The following is a 24,667-nucleotide window of genomic DNA, read 5'->3' as shown; positions in this document are numbered from 1 at the left end:
GAGCTGCGCCTGACCCGCCAGCTGCTGCCGGAGCTCTGCGCGCTGGCGCTGCGCGCGCTGCTCTACCTGGCGCCCGTCTACCTGGCCGGCTACCTGGGGCTCAGCGTGCTCTGGCTGCTGCTCGGCCTGCTGCTGTGGACGTGGTGGCGCCGGAACCGCCGCGGGAAGCTCGCGCGCCTGGAGGCCGCCTTTGAGTTCCTGAGCAACGAGCGCCAGTTCATCAGCCGCGAGCTGCGGGGCCAGCACCTGCCGGCCTGGGTGAGCGGAGCCGCCGTGCAGGGGGCGGTGCCGGTGCGGGTTCGGGGGCTGCGCTGCGCGGGAGGCCGGGCGGCCAGATCCGGGGAGCGGAGCCCCGCGACCGCACCCCGCCTCCCACCGAGCCTGGCGCGCGGACTCCGGCGGGGACGTCCCCTCGTCTGGGCGGGGGGAATGGAGAACCTGGGTTTCACTATGCCCCAGAGCCCGTGTGAAGTCATAGGCGGGCCACACCCAGAGCGAGACGGGGCGCCCGGGACTCTGCGGAGTTACTTGTGAGGGAGGTGGAGGGCACTTCTTCCACTGCCTGTTGATCGGGAGAACGAGCGCAGGGTACAGATGTAAACGCATAAACACTGAGAGGCCGAAACGGCTGAGCGCGGGCGGGGCGGGGCGGGACAGAGCTGGTGGCGGCGGAGGATGCCCGGGCGCGCACCTCGCGCTCTAACCGCAAACCGGCTCTCGGTGCGCAAGGGCCCCCACCACGGTTTCTCCAACGCGCCTGGTCCTGAGCATCATTTAAAAGCAAGGTCCGGGGAGTTGGGCCGGAGGCACCCTGGGTGATTCTGACAATCAGGAGAGTTTGGCGAAGGCTGGCAAGAGGAGGGTTTCAGGGACTGGCGTGTGGCCAACCTGCCCCACTGTGCCGGGGCGTCACCTCCTCAGGTCCTTCCCAGTGCGGTCCTGCCCGCCCACAGGGGAAGATCCCAGAGTCCTCAGGCTCCCGGGTCCTCTTGCTGTGCGTGGCCTGTGCCCTAAGATACGCCTGCGCACGGATGCATCACCCGCCCGTGATAATAGCCTCCAAAGTGGGGTGTGAGAAGAAAACATTACAAAGGTGTACTATAGCTAACATGAAAGACAGAAAAAAAGCTTTTCTGAATGTGGTTTGGTAGGGCTGTCATGACAAAGTACTATAGCCTGGCCAGTTTAAACAACAGAAATTTGTTACTCCTCCATTCTGGAGGCAAGAAATCCAAAATCAAGGTGTCTGCAGGTTGCATTCTTCTGAGGCCTCTCTGCCTCTGCTCTCTGTGTCTTCTCATGATTCTCCCTCTATGTATCTGTCCAGATTGCTTGTCTTGTAAGTACAACAGTCAGACTGGATTAAGGCCCATTCGAATCACCTTATTCTAACTCAGTTACATCTTCAAAGGCTGTCTCCAAATATAGCCATTTACTGAAGTACTGGAGGTCAGAACGCATGAATTTGAGGATACACTACTCAGCCCATGACACTTACTGAGATTTAATGTATGGCTTGACAATAGAGCTTTTTTCTTTTAAAGAGAATAAAAATTTTTTCAAAAGATACAGAATTTCAAAAGAAGATGATAGGAAATTAGCAATGGTTGTTATAATGTATACTGTTATCTTCAAAGTAGTTGTGCAGATATAGACATGCAAAATTGATCAAACAATTAGGCATGAACTGTTCCCTTCAATAAACCTGTAGAAATTAGTAGTACAGTTATCTTAGCTATCTTGTGTGTGTGTGTGTGTGTGTGTGTGTGTGTATATATATATTTCCCCTTCCTACTTTCTTTCTTTTCTCCTTTCCCCCATCCCAGTTGTTCTTTCCTTTTGAGCAGAGAATGGCTATCATCAAGAAATTAACCAATAACAAATGCTGGCAGGGCTGTGAGGAAAAAGGAACCCTTCTCCAGTGTTGGTGGGCGTGTAGACTGGTACAACCACTGTGGAAATCAGTGTGGAGATTCCTCAAAAAACAGGGATTAGAGGTCCCGTTGGACCCAGCTATTCCCCTTCTGGGTATTTTCCCAGAAGAAATGAAAACATCATACCACAGGAATATATGTGCACCCATGTTTATAGTAGCACAGTTTGTAATAGTAAATCTTGGAGACAACCCAAATGTCCATCAGCAGAGGAATGGATTAAAAAGATGTGGTATTTTTATACAGTGGAGTATGACTTAGCTATAAGGATTAACTTGAGGCTTTTATAGGTTAATGGATTCAACTAGAGACCATACTCATAAGTGAAAGAAATCCGACCCACATGTGTAAACGTCGCATGTCTCCCTAGTGTAAGAAACTGAACGAGTAAATAAAATCTGAAAGGTGCAATAGATATTGTGAAAGGGACAATAGAGTTTTGTAAATAGCATTATTTATGTTGGGTATGAGGGGGCCACAGAGTCAGGGATCAGGGTACATGATGAAGAACTGTCACGATCACTTTCCTGGGGCAGCAGCCACAGGGGCAGCACCCCCGCCCAACAGTCCAACTTCAGCGCAAAAGGAACTTCATCAGAAGGGATCTCGTTCATCCTGGCTGTTCTGTGCACTCAGTCATTCTGAAAGGTGTGGACCCAGGGAGCGGACCTGACTTGTCCATAGCCCCTGCTCAATGTCGAGGGAGCCCAGGTCAGCTGTCAGACCTATGTTGTGACCTGTTGTGGCTTCAGTCAGTGAGGGTGGGGCCATGTTTTTCTCCCCTTCCTGTATCATAGAGGCCTCCGGGCATCTTGCTGTTGAAGAGGCAATGTTTCTAGAATTGGATCAGGAATCCTATAGGGGCAGCGGCACTCACATGTACACGCAGAGACAGGTCTGGCTTCTGTTGGGGCAAGGGACCCCAGGAGCAACACAGATATAGCCAGCAGGGAGCTCAGCCTAAACACAAGAAGACACTCCTTAGGTGCTTTACCCCGTAGCCCATTCCCCAGGTCTGACCTTGCTGGGTGTGGGGAGAACAGGGAGGTGATAGTGTCTCCCTACCAAGAGGCCAGTCTCAGGTGAGAGACAGGTGCATAACTGGTAACAGCCAGTGAGGTCTGAGCGAAGTCAGAGACAGGAGCCTGAATAGGGTCCTCGGATCTGGGTGTGTGTGTGTGTGTGTGTGTGTGTGTGTGTGAAAGACCTGGTAAAGGAGGCCCTACCTGATTCCTGTATCACATTGTCCATAGATCCCTGCCTCTTGTCAGGGTCTTTGGAAGGACCTAGCCTTAGTTTGGGTTTTCCAGAATCCCCTGGCAGGCTGGGCAGGCCAGTCAGGAGGCCCAGGGTGAGGATCACTTTGGATTGAGGCACTGGTGCTGCACAAGGCATTCCAGGCAAAGGGAGGCTGTGAGCACAGTGTGTTGGCATGGGCTGGCCACTCCGAGGGAGTGCTGTGTCCTCGGCCTGGCGGACTTGTGTGCTAGGGTGGATGGGCAAGGCCAAGCTAAGGCAGATGAGATAGAAGCTGGGCTAATTCTAAGCCTGTGAAAGGTTTTTGAAGACCGCAGAAAGCACCATCTAGCCAGGTGTAGTGGCGCATGCCTGTAATTCCAGCACTCAGGAGGCTGAGGCAGGAGGATCATTGCAAGTTCGAGACCAGCCTGGACTACAAAGTGAGCTCAAGGCCAGCCTGAACTGCCGAGCGAGACCCTGTCTCAACAAAGAAAAGAAAAAAAAGAAAAAAAAAAGAGAAAAAGAAAGCCGCATGTAAGGGGAGGGGTGAGTGAGGAGATGTCAGTGGGGAAATGATTCCGGTGGACATGGTAGTCGTGGGGACCGGCAGGGAATGAGGGATGTGTGGGCATGGGACTCTACGTGCTTGGTAGCCTCTAGAGTGGGCTGAGGGAAGGATCCAGGGGCTCCAGGGTGCTTTCTGGTGCGGGGTCACGGGTGTCCATTACTGTGGCTGGCACCCCCAAATGTGAAGCGTGTCTGGGGAGGGCGGGTATCGGTGTGCTGCCGGGAAGAGCACACAGCTAGACATAGGGGTGGGCTTCCTGACCTGCCTTGGGCAGGTTTCCGAGCCCAGGAGGATGGGGCAGAGCCGGAGCCTGCGTGGTGAAATCCTCCCCACTTCCTCCTTGGGAACACACACTGTTCATGAAGCAGAGAGAGACGAGGCTCGTGCCCAAGATCTTGGAGCGCAAATGAAGGATTATCTTTATCATTACATGCTGATGTTTTAAGTGTGTGCCGTCCCACTTTTGAGAACTGACCTCCTTGCATGGAAGAGGGGACGATGGCTTATGACCTGCTGTGATAGCAAGGAGGTATTTTTAAAAGCTACCAGATGGCAAATGAAGTGCGGCTCCCGTGCGGCTCCGAGCCCTGCACTGCCTCGTGCAGGTGTGCCAGCCGTCTCCGGGAGGATGGATGCCCAGCCCCGCTGCAGCTCGTCAAGCCATGTGCTGCTTGAAAGGGGCCCCCTTTCCCAGCGTACACCCAGTTCCCACGATGGGGTGGAGGCTGAGGTGCAGTGAGGGTGCCGTGGCCCACGGCAGTGCTCAGTCATGCCCTCCTTTTTTGCCGGGTCTTAGATTTCTCTCAACACTGCTGCAAGCAGCTGCCTCCAGGGGGTCCTAGTGATGGCTCTGCCTTCCCAGGCCTGTTTTTCTCCCTCCACCAGGAGATGGGGCTGGTTGGTCTCTCAGAGCTGTGTCAGCCATGCTCTCCGTTCTCCAGTCAAACCTCAGACTGTCCTGCGCCTTTCCCAGGCTCCCTTCCGGGAGAGAGAGAACTCACAAAGCGGCCATGAGCAAAGGTCCTGTGGGTGCCTTTGTCCTGTCAGCGTAGCCTGGTCACGTGGAAAAGAGCCAGAGCGACACTGCCCCTCACACTCTGCAAAGAGCGGCTGCCTGTTTACATAAGTGCGCCCCGCCCCCGCACCATTTTTAGAAATATTTCTGAAGGACTCAAGAGCCAGCTCAGCCAGCTGTCCCCGTCAGGGGTAGGACCTGCGCCGCTCAGTAACAAGCTGCACCTTGATGGTACCCTGAGCTGTGGGCCGCGGTGAGCCACAAATGCTCTCGGTTTCCACGTGAAGTTGTCGTGCGTTGAATGTTTGAAGAACCACTTGTTTGGAGCCACCTGGTGGGGGCTGTCAGTTTCTGCTCCTCAGTTTTCCGGACTCCCAATGCCACCTTTCCCCATGGGACACAAATGGCCAAGTGTCTCAGCAGCAGAGGCATCTGACTGACCCTAGAGGGCCGAGGGAGGCGCTCGTAGGAGGGGCTCGCAGGGGCCTGCTCTGTGCTTCTGGAGCTTGGGCTGTGGCGGTCCTGTGAGTGCTCCCTCGCTGACCTCCTGGCACAGCCAGGCTCTGGGCCGCCGAGACTCTCCCTGTGGTAACCTCGCGGGCTGACTGCCCCCCACACAGCACACACTCGGCCTTTGCGGATCCATTTCTGGGTTGTTCACTGAGCTGTTCATCATTGCGCCAGTTGCACAGTTGTTTTATCAGAAACGGTGTTTATTTTGCCTCTGCTGTGTCTAAGCTGACATAGGAGGGAAGTCTGGTGATCAACTCCCTTGGCTGCACCCCAGTTTAAGTGTGGGGTGGCTGAGGGCCAGTTAGTGGGAAAATAGCCTGAGGCAGGTTAGAGAGGGGAAAGAACTGTCAGAGTTGGCAGTTTGTCTCTCTGTGATTTGTGTCCAGCGGGGCTTGCTGCCCTGCCGGCTGGCGGCAGTCCATTGGCAGCTTTGTTAGGGGCACTCAGCCCTCATGCATTTCCTGGAGGCTGGCACCCACATGGTGAGGTGGGACTTGGTGTGGACGTGGAGGCTGGCGGCGTTCCCTGAGAGGCACCCCTCTGCGGCTCTGCCTGCTCTCTGAAAGTGAAGTTCTTGGAGCTGCTGTAGAGATCGTTTTGAGTCACAGGAGCCCACCGTCCTTAACCAGTCCCAAGTCAGGGTTTCTGTGGGGCCACCTGCCCCCCAGGACTCAGTCCCCAGCCTCTCTTACCGTTGCCCCATCTAACTGGCTGTGGGATGGGGATGGAGCACTCAGAAGGCGAGAACCGTTCGAAGAGCAGCGCCGTTCAGAGGCTCTGGCAGCACCCTGGGTTATCCCCTCCAGCCTTCCCATGAGCCTCTTGGGCCGGCTGCTTTGCTGGTGCTGTGGGTCTGGCATTCTTTGTGAGCAGAACGGATGATTCTAAGGGCCAGGTTCTCGTGGTCTGTCCTGTGCTGATGCTTGGGGTTTGTTTGTTTGTTGGTTGGTTGGTTCCAGGAATCAAACTCAGGACCTTGCACTTGCCAGGCAGGCACTTGTGCCGCTGAGCTAGATCCCCAGCCCTGCTTGTGTTAATTAGAGAACTTAAATGCTTCGATAACTTGGAGCTGTCACCGAGCACTCTCAAATAAGATCAAAACGTTTTATCCTTTGGGCTGGTGCTGTGAAACCTGGTTTAAACCCCAGGACGAGTTGGGAGTCACTTGGGACTGGAGGGAACTGCTTACCCCGAGGTCCTGCAGCTCTGGGAGGCCAATCAAGTTGGCTCAGCATCGGGCCTCTCCTCAGGAAGGAAGAGGCAGGCAGGGTTTTAGTCACGCCCTGCAGTTTCTGCCCCATGTCGTTGTGATGATTTATGAATTTATCACGTCTCGTGCCGGGATTGGGCAATCAGAGTGACAGGGTGCAGCCTTCCTTCCCTCCAAGCCCAACACAGGGATCCCAGGCATCTGTGCGCTCCTCCCTGTGCTCAGCCAGCAAACATGCATGCAGGCTTCGATGTGGGAGGCACCGTGTTGCAGGTGGGGTCACGGACATGAATGACACACTGCCCCCCTGGGACCTGGCAAGCAGGATGGGGACTCGGGCCCGTGGAAAGAGACTTTTCTGAGGTGGCATGAACAGTCCTAGGAGGTGGCAGTTCAAGATGCTGAGCAGTGTGGGGAGGGCACCTAACCCAGGCTAGAAGCAGCCCAGGAAGCCTTCTTGGCAGAAGAGGCAGTGTGGTGTTCTGGTTGTGGTAGGGGTGGGGACCACGGGTCCCAGGCTTTTCAGAGGTCAGTGGAGCTCTAGATTCTGGGACAGCAGTTCACAGCACCCAAACTCTCCTGCCTGTCACCTCGTGTGCAGTGTTCAAACGTTCTGGAACAGGAGTGCCCAGAGCAACCTCTCCTACAAGTCAGGGGCTGGGGACCCAAGTGAGGGGAGGATCAAGTCCAGAGGCGGGGACGGTCCTGTCCTTTGCCTGTGGGCAAGGTGTGGAGAGCTGACCACTGGCTTCCTTGGACGCCTGGCTTGGAGCCTTGGTAGCAGCAGAGGCGGCCTCTTTGGGGTGTGCCCAGTGACTGGGGCAGCCTTTGGGAGGTGCAAGCTTCCCCCTTGTGACCCGTGAGGGTCACAGCCCAGCTACATTGGGGAGCAAGGGCCTGGCAGTGCCCTCCCTTCCTCACCTCTGTCCTCTCCCAGCCGTCCATCCGAGCTCCTTCTTCTAGCAGCTTCCAGGATTTCCAGTCTGCGGAAACCTAGAACTTACAGCACAAAGCATGGACAGGTGCTTCAGGCCATCAGTTTTCTTTTCCTCCTCCCCTCAGTGAACACTCAGGAGGGGTTTGAGATGGGTGTCTGCCCTGTTGGGACTTATGGTAGGGACAAAGCAGCATTCTTTTTATGGGCCCTGCACTTGGAGCCAAATATAAGATCCTTGACTCCCTTGGTCACACAGGGACCAAGGGCCCAGGTCCTGCAAGCCCTACCTGTGCAGGAGGCCAGGGCCACACCTGCCCAGTATGCCACAAGTTGCCTGTCCATGGCTTGGAGCAGCAAGTCCAGAAACTTCTCTGGCCCGTAGGCTGTCTGAAAACCCTGGAATCACCACTCCATTCCTCTGTCCATGTCCTGCTTACTTCTTTTTTTAAACCTAACTGCTTATAAACTGATTAAAATTTGTTTTTTCCAGTTATAAAAGTGTGCGTTCCCCTTGTAGAAAATTTAGAAAATGTCCTTAAAAGACAAAGTTGGGATAAGAATTTATGATTTTTCTACCCAGAGGTGCATGGTTATATTTAACTGTACTTCCTGAACACAGAAAGTATAGAAAAACTGCTTTACTTTTAAAACTTGCACCTTTCCCCCTTCCCTGCCCGCCCTGCCTTTTAAACATTCCTAACGTTATATTACAAACATTTATCAAATACCTTTTTAAGGACAATGATAGAATATACCGTAAGTCAGTTAGTCTTTCTGTTACCATTGATTATGTCAGTCATTTGCAGATTTTCCCTCCACATGGCTAGCTGGTGTGGGTGGTGGTTCCTATATCTGTCTGAAGTTCTCCCGCTCGGCCGCTGGTCGGGATCCGCTGACTCATCCGGCAAGCCCTTCTGCTCTGGCGCCAGTGGAGCCGCTAGCACGAATGTCCTATCTATGGCACAGCTTCCCATACTGATTTGTACCTACTGATTTTTGTGTCTCACTTTTCTTCTGGGCTGGCTGCACTTCTAAGGCGAGGCGTGCTTCTTATTCACTTCTGTGCCCTTGTCTCCTGGTTCGGTTCCTGCTGCATAGCTGGACCTCAGAAATGTGGAATGAATGGTGCGGTGAATGTCTGCTGTGCAAATCTGAGTTCATGTTTTTCAGTTTCCGTGATATAGATTCCTGGAAGTTAAGCTGAAACATCGAAAAGCTTATAAACATTTTAAGAGACTACTGTGGGGTTACTGTCCCTGAATGTTACTACTTTTGGACCTTTGTTAGTTTGATAAGCAAAAAGAAAAGTTTTCTTAACCCGTAGGCATCATGAAACCTAACAGGATCATTGAACTCTTTGGCAATTTACTGTTATCACTCTGTTTGTTTTTCTTCCGGTACTAGGAATCAAACTCACAACCTTGCGCTTGCCAGGCAGGCGCTTTGCCACTGAGCTAAATCCTCAGCTACTGTTATCACTTTGGCCCTGCTAACTGTAGAGTGTTCAACTGTCCCCTTGTGCTCTGCGCCCTTCCTCCTCTTTGAAAGGTGTCAGGCTCCTAGTGTTCTCATCACTGGTGACCACCTGAAATTTCCTCTGCTCAGTCCAGCTGATTTCGGCAGTTTGCCACAGAGATGTGTCATTAAGGAGCCTGTGGATTTAAAACAGTGCTAGACAGCTTGACAAATTGTTTCAGCTCCTGTAGCAGGGTAATTTAAAACAGAAAAGATTTAAAAGAAGTTTTCAGCTGGGCGTGGTGGTGTACACCTGCAATCCTAGCCCTTGGGAGGCTGAGGCAGAAACATCACTGCAAGTTCCAGGCCAGCCTGAGCTACAAAGCAAGAGCTCATCTCAAAAATACCAAATAAATCAGTGCATAGATGGATGCATGCGTGCAATTTTTGTGATTAAATATTTGTCTCCCAAAAGCCTAGGGGAAAAAAAGAACGAAAGACTGTGCTTCACCTGGAAAAAAAAAAATAAGTGAGGGATCAGTTTCCTGATAAAGCACACTCAGGAAGACAGGACCAACCCGAGGTCCGGGGGCTTCCTTCCTTGTCTGCAGCTCTCTCTGTAGCTCTGTGTGTATGTGCATGCCTATCTCCATATCTGTGTCTCATAGCCCTGTGTCTCTGGCTCGGTACGTGCTGTTATGCCCTGGCGGGAGCTACCATCCCTCTCTGTGACAGGGAGTAGAATCCACTTAGTGACAGGGAGGCCCCCACCTCCTCAGCAGTTCTGGTGGCGCAAATCTCCTGTGAAGATTTCCCCGCCTCCCCATAACCTTCTATATGGGCCCGCAAGGCCTTGGGTTGAAGGGATGCAGCCATCACTGGCTCCCCAGTCCTCATTTTTCCTAAAGGCTTCAGGAAATAAAGCACAGATATGATCACCTAAAGAGGGACTGTTGATTTAACCTCCTTTGTGGTCTCTGCTGGCTGGGGATTCTGTTCTGGACTAGAACTTGCTTTGCAGTCTGCATCTCTTAGGTTCTCTTTACCACCAATCCCTTGCCAGTGTCTCAAATTGCCTGCATTAAAATATCGGCACACTTTGCCTGGAAGGTTTTGGCCCAAATAAAGGAACAGGAGCGTTCATGCAGGAGGTATGGATGGGGCTGCAGACTTTTTAAACTTTCCTGAGGGCACGGCAGGGGGAATGGCAGGGGTCGCAGGTCCTGGTAGCTGACTGTGTGTTTGGTCATCTTTGGGATTTTCCAGGCCTGTTTTGGCTATGTATTCTCACTTGTGATAAATCCGTCAGGATAGTACGGTGTCTCTGTTTCTTTGGTACTGAATTTGTCTCCAGCCCTAAACTATTTAGAAGAAGGCTCAGGTCCATTATCATGAGGGAATGGGGATTCGGGCAGGACAGGGATTAACAGCCTCATCCCTGTGCGAAATCTGGGGCTGAAGGAGATTAGGACCGGAGCTCAGCTCCTCTAACCCCTTGGCTGCCCTTCCCACCGCTCCTGCAGCCTGGCTGCAGAAAGCAGGTGTGGGGTGTGAGTGGCTCATTTTTCAGGGCAAAAGATAGTCTGAGAGCTAGGCAAAATCATGATACTGAGTTTTGTTACCTTCTAAGGTATTGCTTCCCCTGGTTCTTGAGGGAAGAGGTCCCTTAGTTGACATTGTTCTTCTGGTGCTGGGAATCGAACCCGGGTCCTTCCACATACTAGACAGATGCTCTGTTACCAAGCTACCTCCTCAGCCCACCAGAGTCCCTTTGTGAAAGAACTGAGGTCCACAGAGCAATGGTGGGAATTTGATGACATAGCAGTGTCACTCAGCTGCGACAGCCGGAGCCTCACATTAAATTTGGAGCCCTAGCCAGGAGCCCGGGTGGAAAGGGGGTGAAGATCCACCTTATTCCAGGGCCTGAGAAAGGCCTCTAACCTGGGGGATGCTGTCCCCTCCTTCTTCCATGCCCTCCCAAGATCAGAACCACCAGAAGAACTTGGTAAAGATGCAGGTCTTGCCCCAGTGCTCCTGAGTCAGTGTCAGAGGGCCCAGACCCAAATCTGCATTTTAGTGAGCTCTTCTGGAGGTGATTTTTGTACACAGCTATTGGAGAACCACTGTCAGGCCAGCTCTTTGCCTGGGTAGAGAGTGCGGGGCTGGTTCCAGAGACTCCTGGCCTCACAGGGAGTTGGAACAGAACTCAGTGCTTTAGGATTTGTGTGAGGATGACGCATGACCTTCATTTTCTGCCTTCTTTCTGGTTCCTTAGTAAGGAAAGAACAAGACAGAGGCCTCCTTGCGTCCCTCTGCCAGGCCTTACTATAGCGCCCCCCTTGGGCAGGGTTTCTTGTGGGCATTTTGCGGGCTTTGGACCCAGCCCAAGCGTGGCTGTCTGTGCCTGGGGCACAGACCCCCTCAGCCTATCAGCGGAGGCCAGGGAAATCACCAGTCGCGTTCCTTTTGCTCCCGCCTCAACCACTTGGCTGTGTTCTCTCTTCATCTCTATTCTCCTCTCTTGGTGTTTCTCAAAGTGCAGAGCCAGAGGCACCAGGAGATTTCACAGAAAATTTACTGGACTCGGGGTCAGGCAGAACTGGACACACAACCCAGCTGACATTTTTTCTAGCCTGTATCTTTGGTCAAACATGTCAGAGTGTCTGCACAACACTCCTGAGCTGGGAAGGACAGTGGGCTTTGTGCACGCCTTGTCCCCTTCCATCTTCTCAGAACTGTGGAGTTGGCAGTATTGTCCCCAGCTTGCAGCAGGGAAAACTGAGCCTTAGAGAAGCAGGGTTTTAGATGTACAAGGCATAGGTTAGAGAAACACTAAAAAATGGACTTGAAAGACTCCACCTTTGGGGGAAGGTGGGAGGGGGAAATGGATGAGAAAAAGATTTGAGGGCCGGGCTCCGGTCACATGGGGTGCGGGGAACCTGGATTCTGATTACCTGGGAAATCATGACAAGTACAGTAGTAAATAGCCTGGGAGCCTCTGCTCGTGTAAAGTGGGGGTAATTTTATCTTTACTTATAAACTGTTAGAAGTATCAGAAGAAAGTGTTTATGGAATGCTCTGAGTATGTGTGAATACCCTGTAAAGCATGGCTTCCTGGTGAGGCCTAGGCCTCAAGAGGACAACCTGCTGCTAAGCCAGGCCCCTGTACAGAGGAAGCACAGCGAGGTGTGAGGTTTCCTTATGAGCAGTGAGAGGGGCAGAGTGAAAAGCTCAGGCTGGGCCTGTCCTTCGGGTCAGCACTCCATAGCTACTGATTGCAGATCACATAACCTCCCTGAGCCTCAGTTTCCTTATCTGTAAAATGGGACTGGTAAGGGATTAGGCAAATATTAAATGACATGAGCTGCTATTTTCAATTCAGGAGGGTTGAAAATAGCATGGAAAAAGAACTGGGCAATTTTGAAACAAAAGAAGGCTTGAATAGCAATGTTCATATTAGACAAAATAGAATATAAGTCAAATATAAGGGCTGGAAGGATGTTATATGCTTGTAAAGATATAATCATGGCCACATATATACTGTATTGCACAATATAAACTGGAAATGTAGGTCAACAGCTGACATGAGGAAATAGATTAACCAATAGTTGGGTTTGGAAATGTTAATGTACCTCTCTCTGAAAATGACAAGCAAAGGATAAGGTAAGGACACTAAAGCTTGATCACACCTGGGACAGTCACAGAAATTAATCCTGGACCAGGCCACAAAGAACCTATCAATATGTTCCATCTTTGTTCAAACTACCCAGAAATGAGATTAGGGAACAGTAATAAATAGAAAGCTACAGAAATCCCACATGTCTAGATATTTTTAAACATTGCTATTTAAAAACATGTGAAGAGGAAGTCATCATGGAAATTAGAAAAAAGCCAGCAGAATAACAAAGAGAACATGTTAAGAAGGGAAGGAGAATTTATCGCTTTGAATTTATCATAAAACTAAAATTACAATGAATGATTTAAACTCTGAGACTCATGAGGCTCAATTCTAAAATCAGAAAAGAGCAACAGATTTAGCTCAAAGAAATAAGGAAGGAAATAATAAATATTAAGATGAAAATACTTCATCTTTTGTTACTATGTTAGTGATACATAATAGTTCCGTTTGTTTTGGAGAATTGTACATACATATCACACCTGATCAGTTTTGGTTCCTTTATTCCCCTTTCTACCCTGCCCCCCCTTCATTTCCTCTTTTCTAAGAAAACTTGTCATACTGTTTTACCATCTCTCCTTTATTTTATTGATTGATTGATTGATTGATTGATTGATACCAGGAATCAAACTTAGGACCTGGTGCTTTGCCAGGCAGGCACTGTGTTGCTGAGCTATGTCCCGGGCCCCATCTCTCCTTTATTTAACTCTGAGTAATGTTTTTAAGATAAAACAAGAGGGGAAAGAAAACTCTTTAACACCACCCAGAAGCTGGTTCTCTGAAAAAGCTAGTAATACAATAATCAAAACCTTTGGCAAAACTGTTCATGAAAAGATGAAAAACAATATAGAATGAAAACGTAAGAAATAACACTAGCTATAATACATTAGAAATAATAGAATATTATGAACAACTACATCAATAAATTTGAAAACCTAGATAAGATACATTAATAGAAAAATAAATACTAAAATCACCACACGAAGAGATAGACCTCCAATACACCATTAACCCCAGTGGTATTCAGTGGAGAGCTGGTAATTACCCCCAAAAGTCTCAGACCAAGATAGTTTTGGGAATATACTAAACTCCGTGGATCATATAATTTCTGTATTTAAACATTATTTCAGAAGATGGAATAGGCAAAGTTGTCCCATTCTCTTTAAAATTTATTATAAATCTGTCTACCAAAACCTGGTATGAATTTTATAGGAACAGAAATTTTAGGCATCACTTTGAATCACAGTCCTATAAAACCTAGGTGAATATCAGGCTAACTAAATTTATTACATCACAATGGGGTTTAGCCCAGGAACAAGAGATGGCTGTGCTTTAGGAGGGAAAGGGGAAAAAAGTCACAATTTTCCCAGTAGTCGGAAGAAACATTGAATAGGGTTCAGTGCCCACTTATAATAAAACCTTGGGAAACTAAGAATTGAAAAGAACTTCCTCAGTCTGAAAGACACTGTCCAAAATCTACAGTGCAAATGTGTTTAATAGAAAAACTTTAAGAGCTATCCTGGAAGGTAAGAAACCAGAGATGCTTGCCATTGCTGCTGCTGCTTGATATAACTCAGAGGTGCTGGCCAAAGAAGCAGAGGAAAAAAAAAAAAAAAAAAAAAAGAACCAGATAAAGGCAGGGAGCAAAAACTAAAAAAAATATTATTTGGAGATGATACCTTTTTATATAAATAGGAGAATCAAGGAACAATTAGAGCTATTAACAAATTTTAGCAAATCTGCTCAGAAAAAATATCTTAAATAACTTCAAAAATCACAAAGTAGGGGGCTGGGGATTTAGCTCAGCGGCACAGCGCCTGCCTGGCAAGCGCAGGGTAGTGAGTTCGATTCCTGGTACAGGAAAAAAAAAACAAAAAAAGTCACAAAGTAGTAAAAAAAAGTACAGGACTTTTATAGAAAACAAGTTTATCATACTAAACATGTTAAATACCATAAAAAGTGAATAAATAAAAGGAAATACACTGCTCCTGGGTGTAAAACTTCACGTTATAGAGGTGTCAGTATTCATATGGAAACTAAATATCAGCTGTTATACTTAGGATCTGGAACGGGCCCCAAAGCCCTGTGTTGAAGCACTGGTCCTCACCCTGCTCTCCACCCATGCTACTGTGAGGGGTGGAACCTGTAGCAGGTAGGGCTTAGTGGAAGGCAGGTAGGTCATTGGGAGCATGCCCTGGACCCTATTCTCTTTCTGTTTTTCTCTCTGCTACTTACCATGAGGGAAGCATGTGAACCACTGCCACAAAGTTCTGCCTCACTACAGGCCCCAAAACAATGAGGGCAAGCAACCATTGACTGACACCTCCAAAACCAAGTGCCAAAATAAACTTTTCCTCCTTATAAATCGACTTTATCGGGTATTTTGTCACAGTCATGCAGAGCTAACAGATCTGTTATCCAGATGCATCTGAAAATGAAAAGTAAAAAGGGGAATCACCCTACCCCAGATCATTTTGCAAAAACATAGTTATTAAAGCAGGATGGTTAAAAAAACAAAACAAACAAAGAATCCCCCCCAAAAACAGCATGGTCCTGGCAGAGCAACAGCAGACTGATGGAGTGAGAGCCAACCCAGGAACAGCAGAGCGCATACAAGAAGCTGATTTTTGAGGGAAATATCTTCACAAGTCAGGAAAAGATGGACTTTCGTTGTCACTGTTATGTGGTGGTGGAAAATTGTTTTAGCAGAAGTATAGAGGGAGAGAAATAAAATCATAACCTTATCTCACCCTTTAAAAAATTCCAGAAGTAATAAAGATTTCAATTTAAAGATAAAATCTTAGGATAACTGGGAATTTGGAGTAGGGAAGATTTCGTTAGCAAGATTTTTTAAAAAAGAGACCAGTTTTGATGGAAAATCAGACTGACTAATCTATCTGTCCACGTCAAACCAGGAAAATACTAATGATGAGTAGTTGCTTTTAAGTTTCGGGCCCTGCGATGTCCTTCCCGTTCCACATTTCCTGGGGGCAGTCACAAGAACGTGGTCAGGTCCTGTGTGTCACCTCACTGGGGGTAAAGACAGGCGCTGAGATTTGGGCGGAGGGAGGCCCGCAGGTGTCCGCGGCTCCGCAGGGAGCCCTGAAGTTTTCTTATTTTCTTGGACTGAATTGCTTCTCTTTTCAGGGGTTCAGACCTGTCTATGGAGGCTCCTGTCAGTGAGGCGTCTCTGATACCGGTAGAGGAAACTGAGACCACAAAAACTTGAGCAGTCAGGCCTGATTGTTCTGCTGCTGCCCACACTTTCAGGGTGACCATGGGTCACCCTCATGCAAGGGATGGCTGGTCCTTGGTTCCTCACAACCAGTCTTGACTGAGCTCCAGAATCATGCCAGGAGCTCATTAAAAATAAGTCACAGGGCCCCACCCCGACTCGCTCTGATTCAAGAAGTGTGAGGCGGGCAGCTCCGGAATCTGACCAGCTCTCAGAGATGGCCAGGGCTGGACTTGCCAAGCTGGATCACCTTTCCAGGGACTAGAGTCAGAGCCACTCAGCTCCTAAAGATGCAGAACCGCCTGGGCTGGGCTGTTGATGGGTACACAGCGAAGATGTGCCCAGGCAGGGTGGGAAGTGCAGCGGCTTGGCGTGGAAGGAGGAGCCAGCCCAGCCGGCAGCCCAGGCAGGAAGGGAGACGTGCCTCTGAGGTTGCTGCTGGAATCAAACTCTCCTCACAATGTTCGCTTCCCCCACCTCAGTCCTGAGCCGGCATGACAGTGGTCTGCCCCCCACCTGCCTCCTTCACCAGCCTGGGAGCTGCTTGAGGGCAGGAATCCGGCATTCATTTAGTCACACGTTCATTTATTCCGCAAGTACGCATCCAGACATTCACGTGTTAGGAGCAGGCTAGGACAAGGCTCAAGGGCCAGTCAGCCCTCTGAATGCTCCCGGGCTGGAAGGGAAGGACGCAGTGACGGGGCTCTGAGGAGGTGTCTGAAGCCCTGCGATCAGGAAGCATCGGACACCTCGGGGGGCGCCTGTCTTCGTGTGGGAGAGCTGGAGCGGCTCCCTGGGAGAAGTGAGGTCAAGAGGGTGATGAATGAAGCCCTCAGAGGGGAGGCGGGAAGACTGTTTCGCACACAGGGAGTGGCGTGGGCAAGCCCTTGGTGGCAGTGGGAACAGACTGTGAAGCGTCCTGAGGAGGTCCTGAGGGAGGGAGTCCTCTCCAGGCCCATGTGCAGGACTTGCTATGCAGCGAGGCAGCAATGAAAGGGTCTCACCTCCACTTTCCTGGCTTCTACCTTGGGACCTGGCCTGGGGGCTACAGAGATGCTGGTGACTGGCCTCTCTGCCTACCTGAAAGGGCTGGCTGACCTGGGCCCAGGCCCACTGCCCCAGCATTCCTTCCCCCACCGCTTTCCTCGCTACCTAGGGCTGGGCCAGCTGCCTTCTCAGTCGCCAGGCGGGATTTCCCTTAGCATCTGGAAGGTTCGCTTCTCTGAGTTAAGATAGGCCACTATGCAGAGGAGGGGAAACTGAGGCCGGGAGAATGGCGTGGTGTCTCAGCAGTCTCCTCTGACTCTCAAGCCTGCCAGAAAGTGTGCTCCTAAGAGGACGCAGTTGCTCCGTCCCCGCTTTGAGAGTGGCTCTCTGGGGCAGGTGTGAGCTGAGCCTTCACGCTTACCCCAGAGCCAGCCCGCCGCCCAGCACCTGGTGGGGACGCAGGACAGGTGTGACCTGCATGGACACATGTGCCCGGTCCCTGGGCGGTAGTGTCCCCAGGCCCCAGATGCGGGGGGGGGGGGCAGGTTCTTTCCCCCTTTAGGGGGTCCCAGGCCCGTGGTCAGTATGCTCTCAAGCTGGTCCCATGCTCAGGGGACTGCTGTGAGCGTCGCCATTGCCACCATTTATCTTACTGACTTTGTTTGTGCCGGGCACCCTGCACGCCCACTCCTGTGTCCCCCGACCTCCTCATAAGAACTTCAGCAGCGTTCTCCCTGCCTAGCAGACTGATACGGAGCCTGAGCCTCCTGCAAGGGGGAGCACTCGGAGACTTGCAGCGCACAGGATTGTTGCATTCACCATCCCCACCCCTCCGCAGGACTCACCCAGCAGTGGTGGTTGGAGGTTGTGACCTAGAGGAAGTTACCTGACTAGAGGCCCCTCTGGAAGGGGTTAGGCTTGGGCGGGGCTCCTGGGAGCCAGGGTGGGGAGAGGAGGTGGGGCCGCAGAGGCACCCCCCAATGGCCATGGAGAACTTAGCCCACTGAATGTACTCATCCATAGGAGGCGACCTTTCCTAATTTTTTTCTTTCTACTTAGCTAATTTTTGCACCTACATAGTTTTCTACAGAAACGATTACTTGTATCATTAAAAGGATGGAATTCACAAGGGAGAAACCTGTCATGGGGGGAATCCAGTGCTCTGGCAGGGAAGGCGGGGCTTATTTACATATGCAAATAAGCTTGCTGCCTTCTCCCTCTCCCCTCCTGACCTCCCACAGCAGGGGAGCAAGGGGAGGGTCAAAACTGCAGGGAGTGTCACGCACCACCCCCCCTTGAAGTCGAGGCAGGCCCGGAACTGCCCACACACGTGCCTGCTGACTCAGGAGAGGGCCTGTGCTGCAGTCCATGCCCACACTGGTGCTGCTTATTTGCTTCCTGCCGCACCAGAAGGTGCACTTCTTGAGGGAAGTGATGGTTGAGTCTCTGGGGCTGGTGCCCAGGGGGTGGCGAGAGCACCCTTGTGACCTTTGTGGGGGTGGGTGAGGAGGTGCCCGTGGGGTGGAGTGGGAGCATGCCAGCCCACCCGGCCAGACTCTCCAGGCCGCTCGCTTGGTTCCCAGGGGCTCATGGTTGTGTCTAAATCCCTCTCGGGGCTTCTGTTCCTAGATCCACTTTCCGGACATGGAGCGAGTCGAGTGGGCCAACAAGGTAAGGCCACAGGCGGCCTCTGGCAGGCGCAGACCTCAACCTTGCTGAGACTCGGCCCACAGGGCATCGGCAGCAGCCTCATGTCTGTGGCTTGGGCCACGGTCCTTGGTCCCTGCAGTGTCCATGCTGGGAAGGAGGAGGAGGGATGGCCCTCTGCTGCCGGAGTGACAGCTTGCACCCTCCCTTTGTTCATCAACTAGCTTTCTTCCCTAAAACAAACAAATAACAACACAACAAATATACACAAATATAACTCCGCACAGAAGAAAGGTTAGAAAGCGGAAGTACTGTATAGAGAAAGAACAACCCTCCACTGGCTTGCCAGCCAAGTTCAGCACCTTCAAAGGGAGAGGAAGAGGAAGATGCTTATTATTTTTGGGTTTTTTTTGTTGTTGTTTTTGAGGTAGGGTTTCTCTCTGCAGTTCAGGCTGGGCTTGAGTTCTCTTTGTAGCCCAGGCTGGTCTTGAACTCACAACAATCCTCCTGCCTCAGCCTCCTGAGTGCTGGGATTACAGGTGTGTGCCACCACGCCCAGCCGAAGATACTAATTAGACAACAACTCCAGCTTCTACCTGGTTCCCAGCCCAGGTGCAGCACCACTGGCTGTGCAACTTCCGGTAGTCTGCTTAACATCTCTGAGCTGGTTTCCTTATCCTTAAAATGGGGGTAGTTACGGTTTGTACCCTGGCAAGTGGTAAAGATAGAGGCTATTAATAGTCATTGTTATGACTGCCATTGCATCCCCCAGGGGAACTCCCTTTCAGCTCTGCTGCCACATGCCCAGAATGAATCACCTTTGGGTCTCCCCCAGAAGGAACCCCCACTTGACAGATGAGAAACCTGAGTCTTGTCCCTGCCTGTCCTGCCCACACCTGTGAAGGCTCCCCCAGAGCCTGCAGCAACAATCTCCTGACTCAGGACCTCGGTGCAGTCATTGCAGCTGCTTAGCCCATAGTAGGAAGGACTTAGATCAGGTAGAAGAGAGGACTTCCCGACAGTTGTCATCTTGGGTTGGTATCTCACATTCCCAGAGATATCATCGCCAAGCACAGCACAAACCATCCCTGGCCTCTGCGTGAAATCTGGAGGGAGGAGGTTGCTGCTGTAGGAGCTGTACCCAGGCTCCCGTGGGTCAGTGCAGGGCCCAGGCCCCGGGGGCAGACCCTGTAGAGTTCCACCAGGTGGCCAGTGGGGGTCACTGTATATATGTTCCGTCTTCCTCAAGCAGACGGAAGCACAGAGGAGGTTTGGAGGGAGGGATCTGTTGGGATGAAGCCCCCCTCGCCTTGGACAGAGGTGTGGAGCAGGTGAGCCACACACAGGTGCACTCCAGAGGCCCTGGACAGTGGTGAGGCGGGAAGGTGGGACCAGCCTCTAGAAATTTAGAACCTGGGGTTTGGAGAGGCCTCAGAGGTGGGGAGGAAAATAAGCCCTGAAGTCTTGTACTTTTAGGCTCCTCCAGTTATGGGCTTGGAAGACAGGAAAGGTAGAGGGAGGTGCGTCTTTAACCTGAGGCCCAAACCCATGGGGGGAAAGCGGAGCAGCCCTGCCGTCGGCCCTGCACACGCCTCTGATTCCCATCATCCACTGCCTCTGCCTCTTCCCACTACAACAGAAAAAGGACAGGAGTGGTCAAAATGAAACCCACACAGTTTATGGATGAGTTTAAAATGCAACAGTGAGCCGGGCGTGGTGGCGCACGCCTGTAATCCCAGCACTTGGGAGGCTGAGGCAGGAGGATCGCTGTGAGTTCAAGACCAGCCTGGGCTACAAAGTGAGCTCAAGGCCAGCCTGAACTGCATAGCCAGACCCGGTCTCTAAAAGACAAAAAAGAAACACCAAAAAACCAACAATGTTAATTTTGTAGTTTTGACCATTGTAGTCATGTATGGTGTAACAGTGTTTCCATCAACAACAGACCGCACATTGACAACAGACCGCAGACACAGTGCTTATCCCCTAAGATTATAATGGTGCTGAGGAATTCTGATGGCCCAGTATTTATGCCGTGCCTTTTCGGTTTAGGTACACAAATACCTTGGTGTCACAATTGCCCACAGCGTTCAGCAACGAGACATGGCGTTCCAGGCGTGTAGCCTAGCAGTGGCAGGCCATGCCCACTAGGTTGTGTGAGGGACACTCGATGATGTTTGCACGGTGACAGAATCACCTAACCCCGCGTCTCTCAGAATGCAGCCCCGTAGCTGAAGGACACACGATGTGCTCTGGTTATGTAAGATGCTGGTATTAAAGGGAACTGGGTCCTTTACATTCCCAGACCAGCACCATGACTCATTCTGCTACAGAAGTTGGCCAAAGGCTGCCTTTTCCGACTGCTGAAATTTATATCCACAGCAGACAATTTAACTTTTCCATAGCTTTTTCTTAAACCTTTGGCATCTGCTACTTTTTACATAAACTGCAGTGTAGCATAAGATTATGCACCACAGGGCCTCCGACTGTTAAGTTCAGTGAAGGAGCATTTCCCTGGTGCTCCGCAAAATGGCCCCAAGCCTTGGGGTCCTAGAGTTTTGACAGACAGGTGGGTGGGTGGAAGTGGGCACTGGGTGGTGCAGCCTAGGGGCCATGGGGCCCCAGCCCTGGGACTGGGCTACAGAGACTCAGGACTGTACCCTGGGCAGTTGCAGGTCTGCCACCCAGGCGCAGACCTGACATCCATGGGGCTCTTCCTGTCCCTTTTAGATCATTGCCCAGATTTGGCCCTACCTGACCATGATCATGGAGAACAAGGTTCGGGAGAAGCTGGAGCCCAAGATCCGGGAGAAGAGCACGTACCTGAGGACTTTCGCCTTCACCAAGCTCTGCTTTGGACAGAAGGTCAGTGCTACCTTGGGCAGGTCCACTGGGCTTGCTGTACAGCTGCTTCTCTGGTGCATTCTGCCTCCCCGTCACCCACGTCATTCACCTAACGGCAAACATGGCACGGGGCCTCCGAGCAGCACGACCCGCACCCCGAACTTCTCGGCCTGGGCGCACAGCCCTAGCCCCTTGTCCCCACAGCACCGTCTCTCCAGGTTCTCAGGAGCCTGGGTCAGGGACTAGAAAGGAGAGGTGGCAACTAGTTCCTTTCTTCTTCAGCAAAATTTTGAAAACAGGCCACATTGGTAGCCAGACAGATACAGGGTATTTCTGTACAGATGTAGTTGCTGATTGAGGTTTTCAGCTGGACCAGCCTGCCTGCGTGATTTGTGGTAGTACTACAAAGCAGTTTAGAATTCCCTGAAGGGTTCTGGCAGTCAATAAAGCCAACTGTGAAAACCAGTGATTGTCCCGGGAAAAAATGGCCTGTGGCCAAAGAAATGTGTGTTCAGCATACTTAATGGCATGGTGCCCCTTCTAGACTTGGTATTTTGCCATCTGTGCCCTACTCCTTTGGCCCTGCTGCGCTCATTGATCTGAGTCTTATTTTGATCATCCCAAGTACAGCTCCAGGCAGGTGATGACATCCACCGCTCAGTAAGTCAGAGGCGTTGGCATGAGGCGTGCCCTGGAACAAGCAGTGTGCAAGCCAGCCTGCCAAGAGCTGCTGCCGCTGTGCCTGGCGGCCTGTAGGTTGGGTGGATCAGGCATGCCTCAGCCCTGGAGAGGCTGGTTTGTGCCACTCAGACTTGGCCTAGCATCTCCTGGTCCACCTATTGCCTCCTCGTCTCAGTCACATGTGACTTACTAAGCACGTGCTGTGCAGTAGGCTCCAGAGACCGAGTCAGGCGTGGTTGTGCCGGTGCTTCAGGAAGTAAACACAGGAACTGTTGCTGAAACACGGAGGTGTACGTGTGCATGATGGTGGAGGAATGCCTGAGTTTGGGAGCGGAGAGGTGTACGGGCTGCGTTAGTCAGGGAAGACTTCCCGGAGGAAGTGATGTCTGAGTTGACCTTTGAAGAATTCAGTAGGCAGAGAGCCAGGAAGCCTGCCGACTGCTGTGCTCAGAGCAGAGCCAGCTCAGCCAGCCTGTCTCCTGCTGGAGTGTCGCGGGAGGCGGCGTCACTGGCCAGGGATCATCAGGAATGGTTCTTATCATGTGGAGAGAACCTGCAGTCGCAGCCTGCAGGTTCCCTGGTGGTCAGCCCTGCAGGAGGGAGGCCTGTGCCTGGCCTTGCGAGTCCCTCGTGTCCTCCCCTGCCTTTCAACTGCACCTCTGTCCTCCTCTCTGTTGTGAGCTCACGGAGAAGTCCCGGAACCTGAGCAGGCTCAGCCGCAACTGTGCATTTGCAGCACCTGCGCGTGTCCCAGCTCCCTCTGCAGTGGTGACCTGGGCCAGTGACTGAACCTTGCTGAGCTTCAGTTTCCTCATGTATGTGACTGTTTATTTTTGGTACTGGGAATCGAACTCAGGACCTTGCACTTGCCAGGCAGGCACTTCTGCCACTGAGCTACATCCTTGGCCCCTTCCAGTTTCCTCATGGGTAAAAGAAAAGGATGCGCTTTTGAATAATATAGCTTATTAGTACCTGTTAGTTTTACACTATACTGGGTTTCAATGTGAGTTTTCATTCATGCATGTCACAGACTGTATGTAACATATTTTGGTCATATCCATAGCCATTACTCTCCCTTAAGTTCTCCTCCTCTTTATTCCCTTGCTCTTATCTAACAAAAGTCTCCCTGCTACTTTCATGCCATCTTTTTTTTTTCTTCTTAAAAATCTCACATATTAGGGAAAACATGCAGTGTGTGCTTTTGAGTCTGGCTTCTTTGGCTTAACATAGTGCTCTCCAGTTCTATCCACTTTTCCTGCAAGTGACATCATCTGTTTGTCCGTACAGCTGAATAATACCAACTTTATTTATTGATTCATATGTTGAAGGCACCCAGGCTGGTTCTGTATCTTGGCTATTGGTGTGGATTGTGCTGCAATAAACAGGGTATGCAGGTAGCCCTATGGCATGCTTTAAATGCTTTGGGCATATGCCAAGGAGTGAGATAGCGGGATTATGTGGTAGTATTTTTAGTTTTTTGAGGAACCTCCATACTGATTTCTATAGTGGCTGTACTGATTTACATTCCCACCAGCAGCAAAGAAGACCCCCCACACTCCCAACTTCACCAGCATTTCTTGCTTTTGTGCTCTTCATGGTAGCCATTCTGCTACCATTCTGCTGGGGTGAGATGGAATCCCAGTGTAGGTTTGATTTGTGTTTCTCTAATGATTAAAGGTATTGAACACTTTTATATACTAGTTGACTGTTCTTCCTTTGAGAAGTGCCTGTTCAGTTCATCTGCCAGTTTACTGATTGGGCTATTTTGGTGTGTTTCTTTGTTTCTGTTTTTGGGTATTTTTTAGTCTTTATATGCTCTAGATATTCACCCATTGTCTGAAGAGTAGCTGGCAAAGATTTTTGCCTGTTCTTTAGGATGTCGCTTCACTCTGTTAGTTGTTTCTCTCGCTGTGCAGAAACTGTTTAATTTACTACAGTTTCATTTGTCGGTTCTTGTTTTCTGTGTGGATATAGTTCTATTCAGTTCTTTTCCTCTGTCTGTTGTGAGGGGACCCCCTCCTTCCCCCCCACCCCCGCCCCTTGATTGTGCTCAACAGACAGATCAGACCAAGGACTGTGAGCAGCAAAGTGAGACATTTTAATTTTCCAGATCTTGCAAGAACCGGGTGCTAGCCTAACAAAACAGTGTCCCACCCCCAGGGCCTTCTCAGTGAGCAGTTTAACTCCTAGCACGGCTCCCTTCCCTCCCCAGCCTGGTTTCCTTCGCCCTTTCCTCCGAGGCTGGAGTAACTGGGGTGGGAAGGGACAATCTCCTGCTGGTGCTGAACCCTTAGCCCACCCCCTCTGTAAACTTTTGTGAGTTTTAAAAGCAAATGGTTAAACTATGGAAGACAGCTTCCTAACTGCCAGTGCTTTTCCTGTCAGAGTTAGCATGGGGAATTCCATACTTCTTAATTATTTACCCTTCCCCCTTTGTTTAGAGACCCTCTCATGGGCTGGGGATATAGCTCAGTGGCACAAGCGCCTGCCTGGCAAGCATAAGGTCCTGAGTTCGATTTCTGGTACCAAAAAAAAAAAAGCATGACCTCAGTCACATCCTCAGGAATACTAACCTTACCCCGAAGATATTTACATATTTGTTTCTTACACCTATTATTTCAAGTATTTACATTTGTTTGATGTTTTTTTTTTTTTAATTTTTTATTTTAAAGAATAAAAGAAGGATAACATAATAATAGGGGGGACTTAGCAAATTACAGACAAAATGG

General features: G+C 50.7%; 1 protein-coding gene across 1 annotated transcript in view; it reads left to right on the top strand.

Moving 5' to 3' along the window:
• The window catches only part of Esyt3 (extended synaptotagmin-like protein 3), a gene marked incomplete in the record, with an annotated part of 48,446 nt that overhangs the window by 240 nt on the left and 23,539 nt on the right, over positions 1-24,667 (top strand). The window contains 3 exon segments of the mRNA XM_005406863.2: positions 1-258; positions 18,399-18,440; positions 21,144-21,278. Coding sequence (XP_005406920.2) covers positions 1-258; positions 18,399-18,440; positions 21,144-21,278 — 435 coding nt within the window.

This window comes from Chinchilla lanigera, unplaced genomic scaffold, assembly GCF_000276665.1.
Source record: "Chinchilla lanigera isolate Chin_1 unplaced genomic scaffold, ChiLan1.0 scaffold00100, whole genome shotgun sequence".
NCBI lineage: Eukaryota > Metazoa > Chordata > Mammalia > Rodentia > Chinchillidae > Chinchilla > Chinchilla lanigera.
The sequence above is the reverse complement of the archived record's forward strand: the minus strand, read 5'-3'. Positions and strand labels throughout refer to the sequence as shown.